Below are 27,511 nucleotides of genomic sequence, written 5' to 3'. Positions count from 1 at the left end.
TTCCCAGCCTATTTTTTAACATGTGACACTTGAAATTGCTGAAGGAAAGATTTGTCCACAGTTACCATTTCGATATGCATGTATATAGTAGTATAGGTTAACATGTACATTAGTCTGCGGACTTCTGCTGGTCTGTGCATCCATAAGGAAAAAACTAGGAAAGTCTGTCCACTCCTTTTGTATCATCCATAATATCTCTTCTTGCTCCTGGGATCTAGAGTTTTTCACTGACTCTTCTCTTTCTCTCACACTTCTCATTGGAGGAGGCTGCCTTTGGACTCCATGCAGAATCTAACTAACCACTCTCTATTGCTTTTATTCTGGTCCATGCCATTGTTGTCTCCCACCTGGATTATTGCAGCAGCCTTCTACCTGGTGTTCCTACTTCTGTGTTTCTCCCCCCAGAGTAGCATTGGCTTGCTTAGAAAACCACTCCAGAGTCTTCCCGTGTTAGTGTATTGTTCAGTGTTGGCAATGTTCACAACCCCAGGTAGGCTACCTTCACTTCCCAACCCCCACCTTTGATGTCTTCTGTGAAACTACCTCAGGACCTTTGTACATGCTGCTTCTTCCTCTGACACCTGGATGATGGGTTAGGCATAGGGCTGGGTTCGTCCTTCTGACAACCTGGGTGGTGTGTCCTCTCACTTCCTTCAGGCCTTCCTTCAAATGTCATCTTTTCTGGGAGGCTTTCCCTGACCACTGTATTCAAAATTCCATCCCACAGAGAAAAATCCCTGTCCCCTTTCTCTTCCCTATTCATCTCCATAACATTTATTACCACTGACATTCTGTTTTTATTTCTTGTCCTTATCTTTCCTACCCAAATCCTGTTTATTCCCATCTCTGATTACTGCTGTATTTCCAGCACTTAAGAGAAATGTACAGGAAGCAGACTTGGCCCAGTGGTTAGGGCATCCGTCTACCACATGGGAGGTCCACGGTTCAAACTCCGGGCCTCCTTGTCCCGTGTGGAGCTGGCCCATGCGCAGTGCTGATGCACGCAAGGAGTGCCCTGCCACTCAGGGGTGTCCCCGCTCAGGAGAGCCCCACACGCAAGGAGTGCACCCGTAAGGAGAGTCGCCCAGCATGAAAGAAAGTTCAGCCTGCTGGGGAATGGTGCCGCACACACGGAGAGCTGACACAACAAGATGACGCAACGAGAAGAAACACAGATTCCTGTGCCACTGACAACAACAGAAGCGGACAAAGGAAAACACACAGCAAATAGACACAGAGAACAGACAACTGGGGCAGGCAGGGGGAAGGGGAGAGAAATAAATAAGTAAATCTTAAAAAAAAAAAGAGAGAAGTGTACAGAGTCATTAGTGGAGTGAGTGAGTGGATGACTGGGATTGCCTGCGGAGACTCAGGGAAAGCCCCTCTCACAGCAGGACCAGAACCCAGTGCAAAAGTGTCTGTTTCCCACTTCTGCAATAGTAGGGTCCCCAGCATGTTGGCTGTTCTTATTTCTTCATCACCTCATAAGCAGTCCTTTAATGTAAAATGGTACCATGTCATCTATAGGATTATAACTAATCATGTATGAATAATTTCTCATTACTTTCAGTAAGTGCCTAGCAGGTGATCAGTAAATGATGAAGAGTAGCTGTTTCTATATGAATATGAAAAAGAGTAATGGTTAATGAATGGACACTAGGGACAAAGATAATAGTAATGGTAATCTTGGTCATCCTCATTATAATCTATTGAGCACCTTTGTGCCACACACTAAGTTGAGTACTTTATAGTAGAAGCTCATTTAATTCTCCCAGCTCTGCCCTTTGCTGCATGTGTGACTAGGCTGGTTATGTAAGCTTTCTAACCGGCACTGCTTCTCTTAACTGAAGTAATTGTAGCTGCCTCAGTGAGGACAATGTGAGGAGATGCTCATGAAGCATTTAGAGCCATGCCAGCCATGTGCTCCAGCGTTACTGAAACAATAGGCATCCCACCTTTGAGTGCCTGACCTGGGCCCCCGTCATCCCTCCTAGGAGAGCAAATACAAGGAAGGATGGTAAGGCTTTGCCATTTTTCAGTAATTCCATCACTAGAATCTGCTCCCTCCACTTCCTCCTTTCTTGAATCCTGGAGCTCTTGAGAGACAAAACTTCACACGTTTTTGGCCATTTTCACTCCCATGATTCTGGCCATCACCACGTTAGTCCTTTGGAACTCATAGGGAAAAAAAAACTATGATTTTGGTTTTTTTTTAAATCTGAGATCTCTGTGCTTTGAAGAATCTTGAAGAACTTCCATGTGGTTTTGTGGAGTACTTTAATCAGTTCTCACTTCCTGCTCTAATTCTCACGCATTTAACAATCTTGATTTTGAGAAATTTTACTATCACCTTTCCCTTTCCATTTCTTCCGGTGCCATGGATTCAGTGTCCCTTTGTTTTTTGGGGGTTTTTCTTAAAGATTTGTTTTTTCTCTCTCCCCTCCTCTCCCCCTCCACCCCGCAGATTGTCTGCTGTGTCCATTTGCTGTGTGTTCTATGTCCACTTGTATTCTGGTCAGTAGCACCGGGAACCTGTGTCTCTTTGTGTTGCATCATCTTGCTGTGTCAGCTCTCCGTGTATGCAGCAGCACTCCTGGGCAGACTGTGTTTTTTTTTGCATGGGGCAGCCCCCTTACAGGGCACACTCCTTGCACATGGGGCTCCCCTATGCAGGGGACACCCCGGCATCACACTGCACTCCTTGCTGCCGCAACAGCACTTGCGTGTGAGCCAGCTCACCACATGGGTCAGGAGGCCCTGGGTTTGAACTTTGGACCTCCCATGTGTTAGGTGGATGCCCTATCATTTGAGCCAAATCCGCCTACCCCTGTGGTTTTATTTATGGCACCGTAGTCTCTCAGAATTGTCTCCTTCCCAGAATCATCTCTAAAAGGACAACATAAAGAATTCCTTTCTTTGAATTCCATAATGTGGTACTTGTCTATCTAAAACTCATTCTACTTTTTTCCTTTCTAAGAGAATCCCTGATTTTGATCAGTTGAAAATACTTTCCCGGATTCCCTTGTCACTAGGGGTGGCCAGATAACATAGTAATGGCATATTATGTAGATGGGAATCACAGGGAGGCTGCCTCTCCCATAGGAAAAATAGCAAAGCTTCATTAGAGAAAAACAGGTGAAAAACCTTTATCCCTTGGCTTGGTCTTCCTGTTTCCTGCCTGGAACTTGAGGACATGAGCTTTCTTTGGAATTTTGTAACCATAACACGGGGACAAATGCCAACAAGCTAAGGATGGTGGTAAAGAAATATAGCCTAGCTCCCTGATGGCATCATTAGAAATCTGTAGCTTTCCTTGCCTTAACACTAGACTTCTTACGTGAGAAAAATAACCATTGGGTGTTTAAGCCATTGTTCATGACGTGTTCTATTTTATGCAGCTGAATGCATTCCCAAATATGGCTTGCTAGCTAAGTCAACTCCAGTTTTATCGTCATATTGGCCACGTTGTAGATCATAGCAGTAGGATATATGTTGTAGTCCAAATGTGAATCCACTTTAATAAAAGGAAAGGCCAATTAAACCACTGGGACGGGAGTTACATGGCAGTGTGGTGAATTATCACTCCTGGGTGGAGAGCCAGGAGACCTGGAGTTTTGTAGTCTCTGTGAGCAAGTCACTTGACCTGGGCGCTGTCCCCACATCTGCAAATGAGGTAATCTGAGCTAGACAAAGTGCCAGTGGGATGAGGCCCCCAGAGTCCTACTGAATTCATCATCATTGTTCACCTTGCCAAGGCTCTTTAGCCAGAGGCCAAACTGAAAGTTTTTGTTAGCTTTGAAAACTCCCTTTCAATAGGAATTGTTTTGCATGCTTATACAAAATAGTGAATTATTTGACCAAGAAACCAAAATATAGCAAGATTATATGGCTATCAATAAATACATAAATATACACAGTATATTCAACTGATGTAAAAGTAAATGGTGCTAAATCTCCTAAGGTTCAGTGTAGAGAAAATTATGATTTCTCAGGATACTTAAATTTATTTTTGTTTTAGTTTGTCTCACTTTAATTCTGTTATAAGAATGTTTTGCCTGAAGAATGAAACCAAGTAAACTGGTTTAATTTCAAAATCAAAATGCATATGGTTCTACATGAAAACTGCAAGTATACATTGTCATAGATTTTTAAGTATAATTCTTCCACAATTAGGAAAATGAGAAAGCAAATCATGTTAAGCTAAGCCAGGTTGTGAAAAAGGGTTCACTGTATTTTTAGCATTCCTCTTTGATTCTTATTAAAAATTCTTAACACATTTGCATGGCTTAATTGATTACTATTTCTGATGTAATATTCTAGTATGTTTCATCAATTTTGAAAGTAATATAAGCAGTGATATAAAACCATAGCGTCCAATTACTGAATTTTATTTTAATGTTAAGATACAACGACTTTTCTATTTTGCCATTAGTCCTGAGGGCTTTTTAAATAACCAGTACTACTTCTTAGGAAATGAGAAGTCAGTCTCATTTTGGGGGCATGTAATTCCTGGTTATGTATAACCCATTAGAAATCTTAAGAGTATCTTCACATTCTAAATGAAAAATAATCTTGCATTTAAAAAAAATTAATGTCCTTTTATAAGCACCATGAACAGTTGTATTTCAGTATAATTAATGCAAGTACATGTTCTTTGGTGAGCACTGGATTTTTTCGCGATAAATATCTTTCGCTGACTTTTACTTTACACTATAATCAAGTCCTCCAGATTGGCTTCAGAGCAAGTAAAAGATGACACATTTGATAGGCATTAGTCAGGTTGTGCCCTAATAACTCTTTCAGGCCAAGATCAGAAATGTCCAGTGTCTACTGCTGATCTTCTCATTCTAATCTTTCTAATAAGTACAAGTAAAATAGCAAAACAACACTTAGTATTGTTTTGACCCAGTGAAAGGGCCTAAGAACTAATAAATGAGGCAGGCATGCCATTGGTCCCCTCTGCCTTAGGAATTGGGATACCTCAGGTATCAGGTAATTTTGGTAGCAGCTGAGGATGGTTGTCCAAGCTCAGAAACCCAGAAGAGTTCATCTGGGGAAGATGTGTTGAGTGCTAGTTAGACTGCCTTTATTTTCCAAGTAAAATCATTTATGTTATTACATTCTTTCTTTCCTTATTACTTTTTCTCTATTACTCATATTTAATACTTAAACTACAAATGTATTGGTTTACTAATATTTCATTGTTAATATTATTGAATAGTGGTATTTATTTATATTGCTGTTTTCCCTGGGAATAGGTTATAATCTCTTGAAGTAGCTCGCTTTAGGATTCTTGGCATGGGGAAGTGGAATTTATAAGGGCTAGGTCAGACAGCTGTTGTGGCGCTGCTGTGGTCCAGATGCTCACCATTCATTCCTTCCTTCCCCACCAAGAGCCGTCTGCAGCCTTTGGGGCTCTGGGGCTCTCATATTCTTGCATTGCCTGTAACACCTAAACATTATTTATTAAAGTGAATACCTAAATATCATGAGATAAAGGTAAGTCTATTGGACTTGAACAAGCAATAGAATAAACTCTTAAACCCTTTACAGAGAGAATTAAAAACCTTTCATATAAAGGGAATGAAAACTTCTTGGGGCCTTTCTTTCCCTTTACGTACCATTTCAGAAAATGTCATATAGCCGGACTATGAACGAAAAAGAAATGCATGCCTGACTTTCCTGGGGGGATGGGTAACCTGTATCTCTTGCTTGGTTGGTATCATTGGTCTAAATCTGTTCCTGGGTGTTTTGCCCGAAGGATTGCTGTAGCCTACTCAGTGGTCTCCCCACTTTTGTGGTCTCGCTGTGCAAGTCCATCCTTTACAGAGTTTATCTGCAAAGCAAACTTGAGCATGTCCTTCCTTGTTTAAAAGCACCTTTTACCTTGTTACTTCCAAAATGGTGTCTGAAACCTTTGACTCTTTAAAATTAGAATCCAACTCACTTCTTCAGTTCTCATTTACTTCTCAAGTCCCTTTTATATACTCCTCGTATCCCAACCACTCTTCTGTAAATATGCTTTGCTCTTTCTTTACTCTCTCTTTGAACAAGAAGGCCCCTCTTTGAAGTACCTTTCACTCTGCAGCCAGTCAACCAGCCGTCAATCCAATATGATCATGTTTGGCAGAATTGAACCAGGCATTGGAGGAATTATGATAAACAAGACAGATACTGTCCTTAAATCCTGGAACCTTCATTCATTCCCTGTGTGACATACCCCTGCTCATCCATTTGGACACACTTCTGTTACTGGATTTTTATCTGGGTTCTTGGCTATGCTGCAGAAATGAATTTCAAGAGAATGCCCATGCCTGGTGAATTAGGCCAGTAATTTGTTCATGTAGGGAGGGAAGAGAAATGGGAGAAAATAACAGAGCAGGGGTCCTAGGTAGAGAGGAAGGGGGTGAAAAGGGATAAAGAGGGCTGATTTATAAGCTGCAATTTCCCACTGTAGATTATAAATCCCCAGGTCTACTTGTGTGGCCACATGGCAGAGGAAAAATGGTGAGAGCCAGGGCAGAGAACAGGTCCAGAGGCAGGAGAGCAGGGCGAGACCATGCTCGGGGGTCTGTGCCTGGCTTTTAAACTGTTAATTATTCCATCCCTTTGCTAATGGCAGGGGAGGGGATCCAACTGCTGTTTGGATTGATTACCCCACCCATCAATCCCTTAGTGAGGACCCAATGGATAAAAAGTTCCTAGGGACCATCCGGGGCTTTTCCTTACTTCCAGGAAGAAGTCTTTCTTCTGGATAACAGAATCCGGGGGTCTTCCAGCAGCCTTCTTGGGGGTTACTGATGTCCAGGTGGACTCTCTGCCAGATTCCGGATCTATTAATTCCCCATCTTACCAGCCTGCCGCACTTCTGGTGTTATACTGTGAGGGCTGTTCAATGTACCTGAGTAGATTTGGTCACTACTATGTAGGTCCAGCACTTGCTTCATATTTCTATCATTGTAGCATATAATCTGTCCATTCCTAAACACCTGTTGCCTCCTGTGTACAGATCTCTGCCAAAAGCAGGGGGTACTACAGTGAAGAAAATACACCAACATTAAACTTTACCATCTTTCACCCTCACTAGATATGTATTCGTGTAGGACTGTGTAATTTATTTTTTATATCTGCAGTACATACAAGGCCCAGAAATAATTTGCATTGTGCGTACATTTTCTTTAAAGCTTGTAAAAGCAAGGAGATGCTTTCATAATATAATTTATTTAAACTTCCTTCTCTTCATCCCCTCCTTTCCATCTCCTCTTTCAACCCCCTCTTTATACACACACTAGCTATGTGTGTTGATATAGTTGTATTTATGAGGAAGTAGAAAATTTCCTGTGTTTATTTACAAGTAGATTAATATATCCATGAAGGCATAGTAGACAATTATTTATATTGATTCTGCTCAAATATTTACCTAGGTGGGCAGTGTCCATCTTCATATTTCCTTCCTGTTTCAATTGAATGGTAATGGACTCTTTAATTAACCACCTTTTTGGATGATTAATTTTGCAGCAAGAAATAGAGATTAAGGAAAGAGTTTACTTTCCTTTTGTAGAAAATATTTTAACCATGAAGGTTGATGTGACAAGGGACTGATAGGTCTGATGAAGGATGCCAGACCCAACATTCCAATGGTATCAGAGTCTTTCCTGAGTTCCTTAGTGATTCAGAAAGCTCTGTAGCTTCTCTGAAGTTCTAGCCCACCTTTCCATGATACTTTTTCTGTGATGAAGAGGGAATGACGTGAAGTGGTTTTCTTTCCTTTCAGTTGGTGAGTTTGTAAGTGATGCCCTCCTCGTTCCCGACAAGTGCAAATTCTTGCACCAGGAGAGAATGGATGTCTGTGAAACCCACCTTCACTGGCACACGGTCGCCAAAGAGGTACCAGCCTATAAATCCTTTTTGAAAATAAAATTGAACCATGAGTGATTATTTTTAAGGAGTCAAAAAGATGTACCCATGCCATGTTTTATAAAATTTAAAATGATAATCCTTAATACTTAAAAATCTTAAAGTTTTCCTTATGCTTTCAAATTTCTTATGATTCTCCTATTATTTTCTTTGTTGCCTACAAAGACTTTACTATTTAAATTTTTACTGGGAAGCACAGTAGCTAAACAAGGAAGTAGCTTTTCCAACACCAACATGAAAGCTACAGTTAGAATTCAGTTTCTATATTATGCCAGTCATTTTTGCATTCACCAAGTGGTGTACCCACCTTCATTTTTCCATGGTGGGTGAGTGTGGCACCCATCTAACCCCTGCTCTTGGCTAAGCTAATAAAAGACAAGACATTGAGGGCTAAAGACCTAATGTCACTTTTCACTGCTATTACCATCTTCAAAACTGCTCTGTCCTTTTAATGTACTATGAGGTTTTCCTACTAAATTTCTGTAGTTTTCTTGTGTTGAGATCAGACTTCTAAAATTCAACTCCCTTAGTAGATAGAGCACAGTAGCTCCTGTTTGGGGTTGATTTTATCCTCCTACTCCTCCTAGGAACATAGGCCAATGTATGGAGAGACATTTTTGATTTTTACAACTCTTAAGTGGTGGTGCTAGTGGCATCAGTGGCTAGAGGCCAGAGATGTTGCTAAACATCCTTGATTGAGCAAGACAGCCTTCCACCCCCACCAAAAATGTCCATAATGCCGAGGTTGAGAAACCCTGATCTAGCTTAACTTCTCCATTCTATCACAGCCTTAAAACGATTAGGCAGAAAATACCAGTTTAGGAATTTGAGTGATTTTTGTCTTTTGTAAAATAATATACTCCGATTCACTGTAAAATAAAATTTGCTCTATAGAAAAATGTGTTTTAGAGGTTTAAGAACATATCGAGCTCAAGAAATCTAACCAAAAAATTTAAAGAGCTGCTACCTGTCTCATAATCTCATTTTCATTAAAAAAAAAAAAAAATTCGTTAATAAGAAACAAAATGACTTGATTACTATGAGGTCAAAATATATTCTGTAATACTGTCATTGTTTATGTGCATGTGTTGATTTTTTAGTCTTTTTTTTTTCCATCTGTTGCCAAGGGATACTTTTAGGACTTCATATTAATCTAGATGTATGCAAATTTAGCAAATCCTAGGAAAACAAAAAGATAATGAAAGAGAAACCACTGAATTCTAATTCAGGGTATCTGAAGATGATAATATGTTCTCTTCCCAAGATTGTTATTTTGGGAGTAAGGCAGGAGGGCTGGAATTTCTAAAGAAAGGCAGGTCCTAGATAGGGAAACATCCTTCTGTAATGCTGATGGGAGTGAGTTGTAAGCACTAGAGCTCTGACACTTCCTGCTATGCTAATGAAGCTAGATTCTCTGATATCCCTAGTTACCAGAGCAGAGCTTCTTCTGCATCTTATCTCCCAATTAGTTTCCCTTCCAGTTTTTTAATAACCAGTCTTCTATAGAACTACTCTTCTGTAACAGTAGTATTCTTATTAAGTAAACAATAAACTTTAAAAAAATGAGGGGATCAAAGAAGCCCTGTTCGAAATCCACTCATAAAGCAAAACATCCTATTCTGTGTATAATCGGCTTCCAACAAATTGAGTCTGTGTGTTGATCCCTGTATTTGGGAATTTGAAACACATCTTTTGCCAGACCACTCTGCCACTCTGAATGCATTCTCCTTGCTCTTCGTAGACGTGCAGTGAGAAGAGTACCAACTTGCATGACTATGGCATGTTGCTGCCTTGTGGAATTGACAAGTTCCGAGGCGTGGAGTTTGTATGTTGCCCACTGGCCGATGAAAGTGACAATGTTGACTCCGCTGATGCAGAGGAGGATGACTCAGATGTCTGGTGGGGCGGAGCAGATACAGACTACGCAGATGGGAGGTAAGGTGGCCTCTGTGTTCCACCCACAGATCCCAAAACATCAAGCGTATGGTTTTCATGCCTTTCTACAAATCACAGATCACAAAACATTGAGCATATGGTTTTCATGCCCTTCTACAAATGAGTCTGTTTCTCACCAAAAGCTTCTCTGCTCACCCCAATGCAAGTTTCTTTTATGGAATAAAAAAAAAATCTAACCATAAAACCCTGTTAAGATTGTGGCAAACTGTTTAATTTTAATTTAGTTGACCCAACCATTACAGCTTGTTTGTTTATTTAAAAGGTACAGGGAATTGAAGCTAGGACCTTGCATATGGAAATCAGGCTCCCCTTAGCTTGTTCATTTATTTGACTTAAAAAATTTTTTTTTTCATTAAAGTTTTAAAATTTGTTCTTTAAATAATAAACTTTATTTACTTAGCAGGTTTTGGTCTATAGAAAAAGTGCACGGGAAGTGCAGAGTTCCCATTTTGCCTTTCCTCCCCACCCTCATCCAGCCACATACAGGCACATTTCCTTCCCTGTTATTGTCTTATGTTAGTGTGGAACATTTGTACGCTCAATGAGCCATTATTGCTTGATTACTATTATTTGGAAATGAAGTCCAACGTTTTTATTCGTGTTCACTCTTTGTGTGTGTGTGTGTATATATATATAGTTTTATGGGTTGACAAATATGTAATGCCATTCAGGTATCATACAGAATATTTTCCCTGCCTTTCAAACCCCTGAATCTTAACTCTTTGGTTTTAATCTCAAAGTTTGGGATTAAAATTCCACTTATACATCTAACAGAGAATTAAAATTTGAGTGAATGATAGGGCATTCTGTTTTGGTTTATAATTAAGAAATATTTTTTAAACACTTCGGGATTATTTTTTCAATCATTACATAAGTGTCAACTATAATTTAAAAAGGAGTGGTTCTACCTCCCACCCCTTAACATTTTACTCTGTTCCATTATAACACAAGTCAGTCAGTCATAAATATTTGCTAAAATTCTTCAACCTTTCTTTGCTTTTTTATTGTTAAGAGATACATTTTTACTTCTTTTTCTTGGGGATATTAATCTCATCATCTTGGTATATCCAAGGAGTTTTATTCTGATTCTCATTTTTAACTGAAGACTAACATCTGTATTTCAAATCATAAAGTTATAAAATCAGAATCTTGGTGTTAGGAAGGACCATCTGGTTCAGATGTGGATTTGTTGCTACATCATCTCCTGAAAGGTGATTTTATTGCTCCTGTATCTTTTCCCCTTAGTGTTGTAGAGATGTTTCATAGTGTTACAGATTTCCAGATAGAACATTAAACTTGATTTACAAGACTTTTCATTACTAATATAAACTTTCATGACTTTTATATAGGCAAGCACAGACTTTGTACATGAGTGTGTGCCTTCAGAATCCTAACTGCCTGTTCTTGCCAGTTATTGAAACTAGGCTTCTTTTTACTTGGCTGTTGTCCAATTTTTCAACACTCTGTTGTTAGCTAAGCCCTTTTGTCTTCCTCTTCACTAGATTTTAAAAAAATGTTTAGTCAAATAAATTTAAAAGAAACAGGAAGGAAATAAAGAGGACTCTGGATGCTGGCACATATTTCTCCACATTTTAAAATTTGAAAGTTTAATAGTATAAATCCTTCTTCTCCCAGGGCAGGAAACATCATTGAGAGCAGGATTTGCCAATGGGAAAGCTTCTCATCTCTTTCCCATGGAGTTAAGCATTCGGGTCCTGTGCCACAGCTGATCCTGTGTACACACCTGTATTCCACTGGTTTGGGTTTCATTGCTGCTTTGTCTGAAAATTGGATTTCCCTAGTTCTTGCTGTCCTTTATAGCTTCTTCATACTCTTTCGTCAATTATATTGTGACTTGAACATTTCAGACTATTTTTTTAAATAATTTTTTTTAAGATTCTCAGATTACATAAATGTTACACCTAAAATATAGGGATTCCCATTTGCCCCACTCGCCACACCTCCCACATACGCAACATCCTTCATTCGTGTGGCACATTCATTGCAATTGATAAACGTACATAGGGGCATTGCCGTTGAGCATGGACCATAGTTCACATTGTAGTTTACACTCTCTCCCACACAATTCTGCATGTTATGGGATGATATAAAATTGCCTATATCTGATGTTGCAATGTCATTCAGGATGATTCCCAAGTCCTGAAAAAGCCCCCGTATTACACCTGCTTTTCCCTCTCCCTGCCCCCAGAGCCTCCAGTGGCCACTGCCTCCACATCAATGTTGTAATTTCTTCCATTGCTAGAATCACGATGAGTCTATACTAGAATACCAGTAAGTCCATAGTTCATTCCCTAGTCGCAAGGATTCTGGGAATGGTGATGTCCACTTCACCTCTAATTGAGAGGGGGCTTCAATCCCATACAGCAATGGATGGGACTCTCTTGTTTGCAGTTGTAGGCTCTCTCGTTTCCTTGATGTGGTGGTTGTCAATTCTTGCCTCTTTGTTAGTTGTCCTGGGTGAGTTCAATGACCTGGAGAGTAGGTATTGCAACTCTGCTGAGGCTCTGGGCCCAGCTGGCACATGGACCGCCCAAAGATTCCAGTCTCTTAGATGTACACTTACAAACTCCAGCACCAACTATAGGTTAAAATAGAAGCAACAGATGAGCCATGTGTAGGGAAGCCCTAATTGAGTCCAACTCTGTCACTCTTGGGAGTACAAACTCCAAAGCAGGGCCCACTGGCAAGCCACCAAACTCCAGAGCTATCTGCCCCAACCATAGGACTTGGGTAGCTCCAGAGTCCTCATGATCCCCACTATTTGGGGTAGAATCTCCACGTTAGCAGTCTATAAGATCTTGCTGAGATGTGCATAAGCATTACCTCTGGGATGACCTCTGACTCACTTTGAAGTCTCTTAGCCATATAAATTCATTTGTCTTTACCTTTTCCCCCTTTCATTTGAGGTCCTTTTCCAGGTGCATTACTGGTTGGTGCTTGGTAATAATCTTTCCGTTGCAGGGAGGCTAATCCCTGGGAGTCATGTCCTATGCTGGGGGGCAGGTAATGCATTAATATGCTGAATTTGGCTTAGAGGGAGTCCACATATGAGCAACTAGGAGCTCTCAGGAGGCAACTCTTAGGTATCCACAACACTAGGCTAAGTTTCAATTTCAAGAGCAAAAGGCTCATAAGCATAATTGTCAATATCAGGGTCCTATTAATGGATCATCCTCCTTCACCAGTCATTGCTCATGCACTTGGGGAACTGTTGCTACTCCATTAGAGAACATGACAAAGCTCTCCAGGATGGGAATTCAGTAGTCTCAGTTTCCACCCACTGTGACAATGCCCCGTGAACATTTGAACACATTTATATACTTTATGTGTATGTCCAGGTGAACTTCCTCCGATGTATCCCCCATCACTGACACCCTGCAGCAATGATCCTCCTCTACTCCAGCTGTAACCCTTAAATGATCCAAACCTTCTTGAAAAATAAAGCCAGTAAAATAGCCAAATACAATTAATAGGAAAATGAAATAATAATGATAGGTTTAAATATAAGAAATAAAATACATAGAAAAAATTCTTGGCACTGGGACACTGACCACATGATTCCAGTCCAACCTGTACCACAAAGGGAAATTTGGATTTGCACAGCCTTCTGAGTTGTTTATAGGCTGTTGGGTAGTTGATGTGATTTTTAAATCAGTACTGAATCTGACTGTCATGTAAAATAAGCCCGTTTCATGGCTGGTGTTAAAAGTCTACATAGTTGGTTATGTACTTGGTACCCTGTATTAAGATTGATGACTTGACATGCATGATAGCTGATTTACAAGGGGCTTGGGAATTATTTTTTGTTTCACACTGAGGATGACAGGCCTTTGCCAAGCTGTCTTTCTCATTTATGAAATTTTATATCTTGTATACCTTCCTGTTCCGTGGTAATAAATTTCAGTATGTCTCAATCTTTTCCTTCTAGACTCTTTCCAATTTATTGACTTAATTGAAAGCTTCTCTATCAGTGGCCCTTCCTTTTCCTGGAATCAGGAAAAGAAAATTCTGGAAACAGATCCACAGGGCTTCCTCCCTCATCTGGCCTCTAAACCCTTATTTATTATCGTCAGACAGTACCCATTCTTTCTATGATATCCATCTCTTGTTATACCACACTTCTCTCCTCATTGCTCCAATCATCAAACTATACAATTTATACCATTTAACGTTTTCTTTTTCTTTTAATCTGTTCTACTGCCTACTACCTAGGCAGTCATATAATTTATTTTTCAAACTAGATGGGAAAACACCAGGACCACAGTGATAAACTGAAAGACCCAGGCAAATTACCTCTACTGTCTAGTGATGTCAACATCCAAGTTGATATGCCATTGAAATGTGAACTGGCTCCATCCTAGTCACCTTCGTTTATATCCCATTTCATTTACCTGCAACACACTCATCACTGGGAGTCTGTCCTCACTTAGAAGTATTGCACCCATAGGCTTTCTAGCTTTGGCATTCCTCTCTGACCATTTTTTTTTCAATCTTACACCTAAAACACCCATCAGGTCCTACTGAATTTTACCTTTTCCTCATAATCACCTTCTCACTTCAGGCTTTATCCCATTATCCTCTTTTTATTTTTTGGACTTTCAAACCAGGATGGACCCAGTGGATAGACATTTTTACTTATTCATTGAACACCCTGAACTTGCTGATAGACATTTTTGCCAGTCCTCCATATCTGAGAAAAATTTATTTCTCTGTTTACTTGTTCCTGGGTTACCTAAGGTCGATGGCTCAAGTCATGTAAACCCTACTAATTAATTCCATTTCTTATTCATGATGTAACCTCATCTGGGATCTTAATGTTGCTAAATGTACCTAATTATCCCTATTTGACAACCTGTTACCTTCCACATAGCAGTCAATCCAACCCAGCACCATTCTCCTTGGAAAACAATATCACTCTTTTTCATGCTACGCAGGTAACGCCTTAAAAGTCGCTCATTGTAAATTTTTGCAGCATTCAGTGCATGCTCAGTACATGTTTGTTGAATAAATATATGAACTCTCTCTTCTACCTTAACATCTCTCTATCCCTCCTTCCATCCCTTTGTTTCCTGTCTTACCTTTTATGATTATCTTCTACCTGGACTGTTCATAGCTTTTGGCAAAAATTTAGTTTTAGGTAAATGCTGTCCAGTAGAAAAAATAACATGAGGCAGGTATATAATTTTCTATTATCTCAACATGGAACCAACATGGAAATCTTTTTAATAAGATATTTACATTCTTATTTTGTTTATTTGTTTCGTACAAGGTCTTCAAAATCCAGCTTGTATCTTTCACTTACAGCACTCAATTCAGACTCCAAATGTTCAGTAGCCACAAATGACCAGTGCTTGCCATACCAGGCAGCATAGGTCTGGATGCCTCAAAACTTTCTTCTCTTTATTCTCCACTAAGATAAATGGTTTCTATAGCCGAATAATGCAATCTAAGCAAACATTTTAGTTGATGCAATAGTTTGTTCTTTTAGGATTAACAAATGGTTGGTTTCAAGTTAATATTATTAGGATTTCCAGTCACTTCCAACACTCCATTTTTGAACCTGTTTTTCTGTTAGCCCCATGGGCAGGTTTGCCTTCTTCCTCGACTGGCAAAGCCAGTGGGCTAAGCGAGAGAGGTATTGGCATCCCTGACCCGCACATGAGCTGGGCTCCTGCCAACTAGCATGCTGCTAGGTCCAAGAACCAGCCCTCCTTTGTGACACTTAAAATGTAGAATCAGTATATGAATTTAACACACCTGAGTTAGCATGTCCTCCGGGGACACAAAAAGATCATCTGTGAAGAGGAACGCTGATCCTGAACAAAATTCGAGCCACAGTTTCATGTACTTTCTTGGTAGGTAATGAGACTTGTTTTGCTCGAAGATGAGGGTTTCCCTATTGCTGATGAGACGTTTAGAGAGACGTTCTTAATGGGATAAGCTTTACTTTATGCCCTCACTGAAAAATATTTCCTTTGCATATTGAATATAAGCAAAACAGGTATTGTTCCCAAAGTGAATCTGTAGGTGTATTCTGGAGAACTCGTATTTAATTCTCCAGTGTTAGGGAAGGTTGTAAGTTCTCAGACCACTTTAGAATGTCTTGTTTATGCAGTCAATAATGCAGCATACTTATGTTAAAAGGACCACAGATTCCAGGCATCATAGGTAAGAATTGTTCCCGTGGGAATTTCATTTGGAAAACTAACTTGTACTCCAAGCCAAATATCTACTCCAGCCCTGGGAATGTGGAGGGCGATATTTTCTCTGGACCTGCCAAATCTGACTGAAACCACATAATCCGCAGAAGCTGTTGAATTTGCAGAGCAAATGACACTTCTCATATATGAACCTGGAATATATCCATTTGGAAATACTGACTTCCAGGTTTCACATACATCTCTGCTAGGTTTTAACTTACGATACTTAAATTTTACTTAACTATTTAAAAAATTTGAAAATTATAATATTTGCAAAAAGTCAGTTCTTTAATAGCTTAGTTTGCTGAATATAAGATAGCGACCTTGCCATAATTGCAAATAGATTTTCAAATTAAGATTTATAAACACCAATGAGAATGATCAAGCCAACCAATTTATGTCAATTCTTTATCATGTCTTTACTTTAAATCCAATTTATATGCACCCCTGTCTTCCTCTTTTTTTCTTCTTCCAAATTGTATCAAATACATTTTGTTTCTCAAACATAAAATTTGTTGTTCTATAACCATGTTAAAAAACTAAAGAATACTGTCACACATCTTTTTAGCAAACTGGGTGGTTCAGGTTTTTGTTGGAAAATATTGCAATAGGAAGTCCTTCCTGTTGAAAGACACCATGGATGAGAACACCACATTTTCTTTTTCTTCTTGTAAGTACATTTCTCAGCAGTTCTTAAGTTTGAGAAAGTTTATCTAGGATATTGTCATCTGTAGACTCATGGTCTGAGATTTCACTTGTGTAATCAATCTAATTTGCCATCTGATTCACCTAATATTGCAAAATGTCTACTGTCATTTTTTATTTGCCAAAATTTGTAGAAAATGAAAAATTCTTATTTTCAACTATATTCACGGAATTTCTCCAGACTTATTTTGTACCTTCTTGAAAGATGAAGCAGTTTTTTGGGAACACAATAATAACACTGAAAGATAATATAATTTCCCTATTGCATCATCCTTCTAGGCAGTTCCATCATTCTTTTATTTTCTTATGATAGTTGATGAGTAATGATGAAATTATTCTTGGGGTAATGAAATAGCAAAATGTTGCAAAATACAGGAAAAGAACCACAATGTATCTTAGACATACAAAAATGTCCAGTCTCATGGTTATTACGAGACTGAGTGAATTTTATTCTACTTTAAAATAAATCTCTAAGGAAGAGTAAAAATCAGAAATTTCAATTCTTACAATTCATTATAGCTGCTAAAAAAGACAGTCAAAAGGTATTTTTGGTGTAGCATACCTGATGGTATTCTGATAATTAAAAGCTTTATCCCACTTACCAGGATTTTACATTTATTATGAGGTTTGTGTCACTTCATTAGTTAAAATACTTGGCATAATTTTCTACCAGTTAAATGCTCAGCAAATATTTGAGTTGAATTAACATTCACATCAAATATATCCACAGATGTAGCCATGGTAACTCCAGGTTAACATACGTAATCAAAACTAATTGGTCTTAAGAAAAAAACTACTAGGGAATATCAATTTAGACATGCAATGATTAAGTGAGATTGCATCAGGTGTCTCTTTTTTAGCAAAAACATTGAAAAAAATGCTGTAACTTAGTAAAATTTTTAACTTCTTAACATCTTTCCTCTTGTTACCATATCTCTGTATTGCTTCAGAAAGTTGAAAAAAATGCAATTACAATTACAGGTAGGATTCATTGCCATTTGGGCTTTTGAATAAATGTCCATTTTTGGACTGACTTTCTTGTTTGAACCCCACATGTTTGAATCCCTAATGTCAAGTTAAAGCTCAAAACAACAACAACAACAAAAAAAAGGTAGGCCAAAAAAATGATACTTATGAACCTAGGTAAACTCCATAGCTATTGGCAAAACATTCTGAAGTTTTAAGAGTGAATAAATAAACATTAGTTTAGAGCAGTGGTTTTGATAGCTGAAAAATGTGCTTATTAAAAATTTATTTTCTTAAGCAGGTCTGAAAAATTCAAATACCTTCTCCAGATCGAGTTAGTTGACCTGGTTTACTCTTTGTTTTTAGCTCTTAATAGGACAATAACTAGACCTTCCCAGTTCTAGTCCCAGGAAAGTCAGGAGTAAGGTATCATCTCAGCAAAGCCATTGCCAGTAGCACTTTATAGTCCAGGAAATCTGTAACTCCCCTGGGATAAAAGGCTGTGAAGCAGGACATCCAACAGGAGTTTTACATACATCTCAGCAAAACCAGAGAATGGTGCCAGGAGCGCTTTATAGCTCAGGAAATCTGTAACTTCCCTGGGATCAAAGACTCTGAAATGGGACATCAAACAGGAGATTTGCATAAGAAATTTGCACACATCCTCCTAGAGACCTTATCATCATCCAAATGACAGGATTGCATCACCCAGGTATCACTTGATCCTCAGCCCCTCTTCCGCTTACAAAAACCCAGCCCCTATTTCCCCTATAAACCAGCCCTCTTCGTACTGGTTTTTGGGAAGATTCCCCAAGTTCCTTGCTTGTGCACTTGCAGTAAATCACCTTTTCACAGAGAGAAATGTTTCTCCTTTGTAGCCCGGGATCCAACGGCCATTCTATTGGAAATAGCCTTGGTATTTTTTGGTTGTCACAATTGGGCGGAGGGGTGTGTTACTGACAGCTTGTGGATAGAGGCCAGAGATGCTGCTCAGTATCTTACAGTGACAGGACCACCCTCACGAGAAGGAAATGCCAATAGCGCTGAGGTTGAGAAAGCTTGTTTTAGAGGTGTCTTGGTTTCTTTAGCTTTGGAAAGCCAATGGAATTATTGGCTCAAAGAAGAATAGTCTTTTTTTAAAGAGTAAATCTGTGTGAGGTGTTGTAACACCTATAGGCAAAAATGCAGTTACCCCAGGGTAATGCAAAATCAGCAAAAGCTGTTACTCAGTATGAAGGTTGAAATCTTAGTCATAACCATTGCTCTTTGCACATAAAGCTCTTGGTGACATAGCGCCAGGTTTTTTTGTTTTTTTTTTTTTAATTTAGTTCTCTCCCCTTCTCTCCCCGCTGCCCAGTTGTCTGCTGTCTGTTCTTCTGTGACCGCTTCTATCCTTATCACCGGCACCGTGAATCTGTGTTTCCTTTTGTTGTGTCATCTTGCTGTGTCAGCTCTCCGTGTGTGCAGCGCCATTCCTGGGCAGGCTGCGCTTTCTTTTGCGCTGGGTGGCTCTCCTTACGGGGGCCACTCCTTGTGCGTGGGCCTCCCCTACATGGGGAACACCCCTGCGTGGCAGGGCACTCCTTGCACGCATCAGCACTGTGCATGGGCCAGCTCCACATGGGTCAAGGAGGCTCGGGGCTTGAACCATGGACCTCCCATGTGGTAGGTGGACGCCCTAACCACTGGGCCAAGTCCACTTCCCTAGCACCAGGTATTGTTGAAAGCCAACTTAACTATGGTCTCTGTGCTCTAAGAATTTTTCTCAGAAAATAATAACCAGATGATAGTACAGAGTATGTATTTCACAAAAAAACGTTGTTGTTTGTGAAAACTGTCCTTCAGTCATGTAGTAAGGTACACATATTGTCCTCTAATAAGCCAGAGATATTAAAACATTCAAATAGCCTATATGATCTCAGGCTGTTGTGAAAATTTATGTCTCTTAGTGTTAGATGGTCAGTATTTTTCTCTGTTTTCTTTAAAATTGGATGAGGGGGCCTTCATTTCTTATGTATCTTATTTGAATCTCGAGTTAAATTTCTTGGAATATATAATCTTTCAGCTGCTTTTCTGCGATGCATTTTAAGAAGCTAACAACTTTAGATGGTTACAAAGTGAATCATGCAAAACATAAATTCAAACCTTAAATCTATGCCCATGAATGAGTCAAGTAAGAATGGATTTGATGAAGCAACTCGTGACTTTGAGAAGCAACTGTCATAGTGCTGGGTTGGCAGCTTCTAGCTCTTGTTTGGGGCTATGACTGCATCACTGACTCTGGTACAAAAATAAGGGAACTAATCTGAGGCTGATGAATAGGAGAATAGCAAAAGCTTGCATTTCCTCTTGAGAGTACTGTCTGCCAGCTCTGGGGTCTTAACTAAAAGGCGGAATTCTTGATTTAATGAACTTGGACCACATGTATGTCAAGGAGAACCTAAACATTTTAACAGCCTTAACCAGATTACAGATGTGTGGCCAAACCAGTGGGATTTGTTTTGGTTTCCCAGCAAGTGATGGCAAGATGCCTTTGAAGTGCAGGGTTGGGTTGCTGCCATCTCAGCTACATCTGGCAGTGATCATTCTGCTTCGGGAAACCTAATGGCACTAGATGCTCCAGTAATAGGATATCTCTGAATGAGAAGTGCTGAAGAGACTTTCATTTGTAAGAGTTATGGTGAGGTTTGCATTATGTAGTGCTAAGAATTTTAAGCCATTGTGGTATGGAAGATTTCTTTTCAAATGTCCAAGTGTCCTGGGACACAAGATAGTAGGAAAGTGGAAGAAGTACAAATCCATGTGATTTAACTGGTTTCAGGCGGTAAGTACCCCAAAAAACAAACAAAACCCCAAAATATCTTGCTTGTTATTATTTTCAATATAAAACCTCTACCTTAGATTGTATCAACCTCCATTTATCAGCTTATTATGACAAGAAGTCTCCTTTTCTCACACCATGTAGCTCATCAAATCTTTGGTAACAATAAATCATATGCAGGAACTATATTGAAAGTCATTGTATAAATTGGCTTCCAGAAGCACTAAAATAGAAAGTCAAGCTGGCTGCATGATACCTCCCCGCCGCCCAGCCTAAACTAGTAATACAGTAACTTATCACAAAGAACTAAACAAAATTTTAATAAGCCTGTGTTTGTTTTTAAAGGAAGTCAGTTACATAAAAAATAATTTAGATATTCAACACCATTAGCTTTAATTAGAGCTAAAAGAGTAAACAAAATCATTCCCAAATAGTGAAACCAGGAAAGTCTTGAATTCCTCTGGGTTCTTGGCTATGTTGTATAAAAGAATTTATTAACACACTAGTCTAGTTAGGCCAGTAGAGTTTTTTGAGATGTAGGGGAAAAGAACAGAGCTTGCTGAGAAATGGGAAAGATGGAAATAGACATGGAATTTGATGCAGGCTCCTCTAGGCAGAGAGAGCAGTCTGACTTGTGCAATTACCTTTATCGAATTATTGGTTATCCCTCCCTTGCTAATGCTAAGGGGAGGGCCTCAGCTGTTATTGGCTACATCACTAATGGTGGGGGCCAATGGTGAGAACTGTTTGGAATATTCGGGCCCGAGGGAAGGTCCCAAAAAGAAATTGGGACCTCAAGGGTAAGGTCAAGCTATTGGCGAGTCTCCCAGCCATGTTGTGGCTTGTCTTTTCCTCAATTCCCTGCCTAACCTGCCTCTGTAGGAATTAATGTTGGCTTCCTTTTTCAACCATCTGCATTTACAAAATAATCTTTTCAGCATGTTCATTGTTTATTGTGGAATTTCAGGTGGTACATTTACCCCGGGAATCCCAAACCTGGTGTTCACCTGAATCATATATGTAAATCCCTTCTTCAAGATCTGTGTACACTTTGTTTTGAAATAGTCCCAACTGGTTTTCTTACTTTTGTATCCTGTTTTTCTTCAAAGATGAGGCTACTTACCTGAAAATGAACTTGTTTCCTCACATTATCTTAGCAATTTTTATGTGTGGAGTGAGATATTAGAAGAGCAGTTTTTTTAGTTAAAACCGTCCTGTTATTGTCAACTATGCGGTAGTATCTCCTACATCCTTTATTTCAATTGCTTTAATACCAGTAGCATGAGATTAATGTCATTGGATACTAAAGATGTTAACACGTGTTATCTCTCAAACTGTAAAGGAGATCATCATAAAGAGGAAAAGGGCAGCATTGCATTATGGTGATGCGATGGTGGCAGCATTAATCTGCCTAACAGTACAGGCTCTGAGGAAATGGAAACTGAATGTAATGACTGTATTCAGGCACTCAGAGCACTTAGAAGCACTTTTGAAAAGAAAAGACTGGTTAGTAAATAAGATGATCTTTGCCTCAAAAATATCTTTAAAGATTTAAGATGTGCTTCGAAGTGAATGTAACCATCCTTAGCCTGTGTGGCTTCACATCAAATGGCGGAAAATCCTAAGAACAAATTATAATATTTATGTTTTCAGAACTGAGTTAAATAATTGATGCAGAAGCATGTAAAAGCCACAATGGACTTTTTTTCTCATGCATTTCTCATGCAGATACTGGAATGGTAAGTGCAGATAGTCCAATATGAGGCTGATGCTTTCTTAGTCAAATGACTCTGCCATCCATGGTCTCACACTGTCAAATATGAAGTCTCTCCTTGAGCTCGGTGGCTAATCTCCCAGCTCTGTTTTGATAATCATGGCTATTATAATATGTTCACTTTTAATTAGGTCTTTAAAAAGTATTCTAGACCTTTTAATTATTATAGTCAAGTAGGTAATGGCTACTTGGGCACCGTCTGTCCTAGATGTGTTTGAGAAAATTATTAAAATAGATTTTGGTGGTAGTTTTACTTTAGTTTTATTTTATGAATGTTTAATTTTATGAATTTAAATTTATAGGAGTCCTTTTTTTATTTTAGGAAAGCAAAAAACTAGAAAATATGATTTTTCCATGATTTGAAAATTCCTTTAAAAATTAACGTGGGATTGATTTGGCCTCTTTCAGGCATTTTAAGTAGAAAATCAGCAGGCATTCAAATAGGATTAATATCGTTCTACTCTCAGCTATTCCATATATTTGAAGACCTTCAATTTTATATTTAAATTGTATTTCAAAATCAACCTTCAAAGGAAGAATTATCATCTCTTAGACTAACACAAATGGTGTATCAAAATTTTTATCTTTTACATCCTGGAATATGTTGTTCATTTGTTTCCTTTCGTAGATCCTTTGACTATTAATCGGTTAGCCTCAGTTGGTTCTCAGGAGGATTTTAGTTATTAGTATTGGAAAATTGGAAGAAAGGGGTCATATACATGCCAGAAATGGTAATGAAGCACTTTGGTTTTATGAAAATGTGTTTACCAAAGTAGTCCAAGTATAGCAAAAGTATACTTAAAGTAGCTTAATGATGCTAGAATTAATTTCAAGAAAAGGATACTGAGACCACATTTTTCCTGCATCCCTACGTACCAAGTCCAATTATCATCCAACCTCATATACAACTCACTGTTGGTGTTGAAAACTCGCTTAGCCACTTACACATCATCTGTTTATAACCCTGTAGCTTTTCTGACTTTTTTCATCTGAGGAATGTTCTTTACCAACATGCACTGTGATAAATTGACAATGTAAATCACATCTCTCTGTCCTAAATGCTGTATTTAAAACATCTGTGGTCTTTGGCCATGACTCCTACACAGAACAGAGGGATGCTTTTGCTCTGACATTAGTATTAGTTGAGAGACAAGTAAGATGGAAATATCCATTTGAAGCGCCTTGAGGTTAATAAACCCTTAGAATCGATTTTCTTTGTTCAGAAGCCATTGTCCTGATGTAACTTGGCTGTCACTATCATTTCCAACCTATTTTTCCTGTAAATTCTTTGCACAAAGCTTCAGATAGTTTTAAACATCATTTCTTTATTTCACGACTCCAATGTATTGACAAATCCTGCCATCAATGCTTTTTATTTTATTTTTGTTTTAAATTTAACCCTGTTCATTAAATTCCTGACTATTGTAGTGTTTTCCTTAGTGGCCCTTTCTCCCTGGTTGCCCAGTGACGAGTTGTCAATTGGTTAGGACAGTGTTTTCTTTCTCCAGCATAGACTGCTCTTCAGTAACCCTCCGACATGCTTTCCACACCTGGGTATTTCATAGGCATTTGAATCCTAATATGTACAAAAGAAAGCTCTTAATTCCACACCATTCCTCCTTCCCACGCTTTACCAACTTTCTTTTTCTCAAGGCTGTTCTAGCTCAATAAGCGTGTCCCTGCCCCCTCTTAGGAATTGTAGCTGGGAACCTGGAACACATCATTGACCCTTCAGCAAATATCTTTAGTTCTGCATTCATCCACTCTAAACATCTTTTTCACGACAATTCCACCCACGTCTAAACTACCATTATTTCTTGATAGAGTTACTTTAGTTTCCTACTAATTTCCACTTCCATTCGCTTCCATTATGTCTCTCACCACTGCCTCCCTTACCGCCCCCACATAGACATACTTTGAACCATTCTATCTTCAGCAGCCAGAATGGAGCAACTTTATATACATAAAACCCTAACATGTAACTCCCCAGTTTGAGAAGTTTTCATGGCTTTCCAGTGGATTTAAAACCAAATGCACAGGGGAACACATGTAGCTCAAGTGGTTGACTGCCTACTTCCTGTATATGAGGTTTTAGGTTCAGTCTCCAGTACCTCCTTAAAAACAACAACAACAAAACCCAAACGCACAGAGTGAAAACAGTAAAGCCTTGCATTGGGATGCTGAAGATGATAATGACGGGTAACAATTACAAAGCCCAGCTTTGAAGCAGGCCCTGGTCTACTTTCTTTAACGAGTTGTAGCGTATTTGACCTTGCTCCTCTCTACCTCTCCAGCATCACCTGGGCCTTTTCCCTGTCTCTTGTCTACCACAGGGCTGATGATGTAATGGTTTTTCCCAGGATCCTGGTGAGGTGTTGTTTTTTTTTGTTGTTGTTTTTTGTTTTTTTAAATCTCTCAGCCTCAAGGCCAGTGGCATCATCTTAGAATGGATTCTCCTGATGATTCTTTTCAAAAGAAAACACCCTTTCCTACCCCTGCCCTGACAGTAATCACACTTTTTAATATTTTAGTTCCTTCTTGTCTTCTCTTCCACCCTAGAATGTGAGTTAAGGGCAGGGTCCTTTTCTTTTTTTCTTTTGGAGCCTCAGATCTAGATTGACTGACATGTAGTAGGTATCCACTAACATTTATGCAATGAATGGCTTTTACTCTGATACTGCTTTAAACATAGTAGCATCTTTCCAACTTTTTAACAGATACTAGAAAATATCTTCTTAGGGAAGTTTTCACGTAGACCTCCGAATTGGGAACCAGTCCTGAGTTGTTCTTGAGGGGAGAGAGGAAGGAGGAAAGGCACAATTAGAATTCAGAAGGCTAGATTCTACTTCTAGTTATATATGCTCTAGTAACAGGGCATATTAGCTATGCAGAAAGAGTGAGTGACCATCTGTTCCATTATCTGTCGCCTTTCAGGAATGACAGCTCTTCAACAACAAAAATGTACAGCACCATTTATTTAATGGAAATAGAAAAAGCAGTGCTTCCCAGATCTGTGTATCTGAGGCCCAAATTTCTAGTCCTTTATTCCCTGCTGTGTGCTGGCAGTCTACAACAGTATCCTACCACATCTCTAATCCATCACCATCAAAGCTGAACCCATTAACTTCCATTCACTGGTATCCATTCTTTCTGCTGTATCCTCTATTACCATTAGTAATGCCGTTATCCACCCAGTTGCTCTGTCTCGAAGCATCAGATTCATCCTCCCACTAGCCCCCATCATCCAGATAGTCACCAGCCCTGCTGTGCTATTTTCTCAAAGCTTTCACTTCGCAGGAGCCTTCTCCCCTCCCATCTGGCACCCCCCTACCTAGCTGTCCTCTGTACACCTGCCAGCCCATACTTGGTGAAATCTAATCATCTTGCCCCTCTCTTGCTTAAAGCTTTTTTCCTAGGCTCTGCCTCCCTAGCAAACAAAGCCCACACTCCTTAGCACCGCGTAGCGTAGTCTACATTCTCCTTGGTTCTGGTCACCTGCTTCCATCCTCCAGCCATACCAAGCTGTTCTTAATTAGTTTATTTACACACGCTCTTCCCTGTCTCTATGATACCCTTTTTGCCATCTGCTGCTTGGCAGATTTCTCTTCATTCTGCATTTCCCAGTTCAACTGTTACTTCCTCAAAGAAGCGTTACTCGACCTGTCCCTTCCAGACCCTATTAACAGACTTTCTTGAACAAATTGTATCTACTGTGATTCCATTTTGTACTTGTTGACATATCCATTACCACAGGAATTTGAGCCTGTCGCTAACATTTGGGGCTTATGTGTCTTTGTCCCCATCTCTTAGCATTATTCCTAGTGAAAAATAAGGTCTGAGTAGATTTTTCTGAAATGATAAACCTATGGAAATTATTGTATATGAAAAACTTTATACCACTCTCAAAACCTAGCTACAGTAAGAGGCGAAATAATATGTGTGTTCATAAATTTAAGCTGTAGTCTAATAACATTAAATAGGTACAGATTTAATGTGTTTTTCAAAGCACTTTATATCGATTAACTGCTCAGAGCATCCACTGAGGCAGGTACTCTTATCCTCAATTTAAAGATGAAGAAACTGAGACACAGTAGGGTAAGTAACGTGCCCATGGTTACACCAGAGGTGGGATCCAAACCCACAATTTAACTCCCTCAAATGTGCCTTAATCACCAAATTGTATCCTTCTCCAGGACCCAGATAACTAGAACATTCAATTAACTGGAATATATTTTAAGTGTAATCTTTCCTTGAGAAGGGGAAAATAATTCATAAAGCAGCTATTATCTTGGATTTAACTTAAAAAGTAATATACAGCCACAATCATTTCATTGCCCTGTCCCTTTTAGATTTGTTGCATTGTGCAAGTAGTGTAGATATTTGATATTTTTGTTCCTACACATTGCTCAGATACCAATGGCAGGTGCTTTGCTTCTCATTTACTTACCAAGGCAAGAATATGGACTTGTTAGAAGAGGAGAAAGTTTTGCTCAGTAATACAAAAGGAACTAAAAATTTCATGTGGTCTCCAAATGTGTTCACTGATCAAAGATTTTAATCATCCTAACAAGTTATGTTTATCTATAATTTCTATTTATTTGAAGCCCTTAGAACAAAGAGGCAAGGGAGGCCTTGAGCTGAAAATGCTGTAGCACTAGCTATATGGCTTATTTCCCCTCACGGATAAATGGCACATCGTAACAGGACAGAATGAATAGTACACATGTGTCTGTTTCTCCGCACCTGAGAATCAGGTAGGATAAGGTGTTCCTGAAGTTTCTGCGGTATGCTAGAAGAAGGAAAAGAGTTGTTTGCTTCCCGTGTAGAGCCACTTTTCTATGAATATTTATTTTTCTAAGACTAGATCCTTCACCTGGTGTCCCTGAGTATAAAGGGGTTTAGGCTGGTCTCTTGCTTTGTGAATTTTCCAGAGGATTTGGTAGCCATTTTGTAAGCATACCATCTTTATCTTTAAATTAATTCTCATATATATAGACAGCATGGAAAAGGATGCTAGACCTCACAGTTTTTGCTGAAATGGAACCTTCTCAGATCAGTTCCCTCACTACCCTATTTAAATATTGCAGCAGCCCCCTCCCTTCCCACTCTAGCACACCCTGTATTCTTACCCACCACTCCTGCATTTGTTTT

General features: G+C 39.2%; 1 protein-coding gene across 16 annotated transcripts in view; it reads left to right on the top strand.

Annotated features, from left to right (window-relative positions):
* The window catches only part of APP (amyloid beta precursor protein), a 254,693-nt gene that overhangs the window by 110,745 nt on the left and 116,437 nt on the right, over positions 1-27,511 (top strand). For all 16 annotated transcript variants that reach the window (XM_058296133.2, XM_058296135.2, XM_058296132.2 and 13 more), the window contains exons 4-5: positions 7,775-7,887; positions 9,659-9,852. In XM_058296133.2, the coding sequence (XP_058152116.1) occupies positions 7,775-7,887; positions 9,659-9,852 (307 nt within the window). The remainder of the gene's footprint in view (positions 1-7,774; positions 7,888-9,658; positions 9,853-27,511) is intronic.

This window comes from Dasypus novemcinctus, chromosome 4 (genome assembly GCF_030445035.2).
Source record: "Dasypus novemcinctus isolate mDasNov1 chromosome 4, mDasNov1.1.hap2, whole genome shotgun sequence".
NCBI lineage: Eukaryota > Metazoa > Chordata > Mammalia > Cingulata > Dasypodidae > Dasypus > Dasypus novemcinctus.
This window is presented reverse-complemented; position numbering and strand designations above follow the sequence as displayed.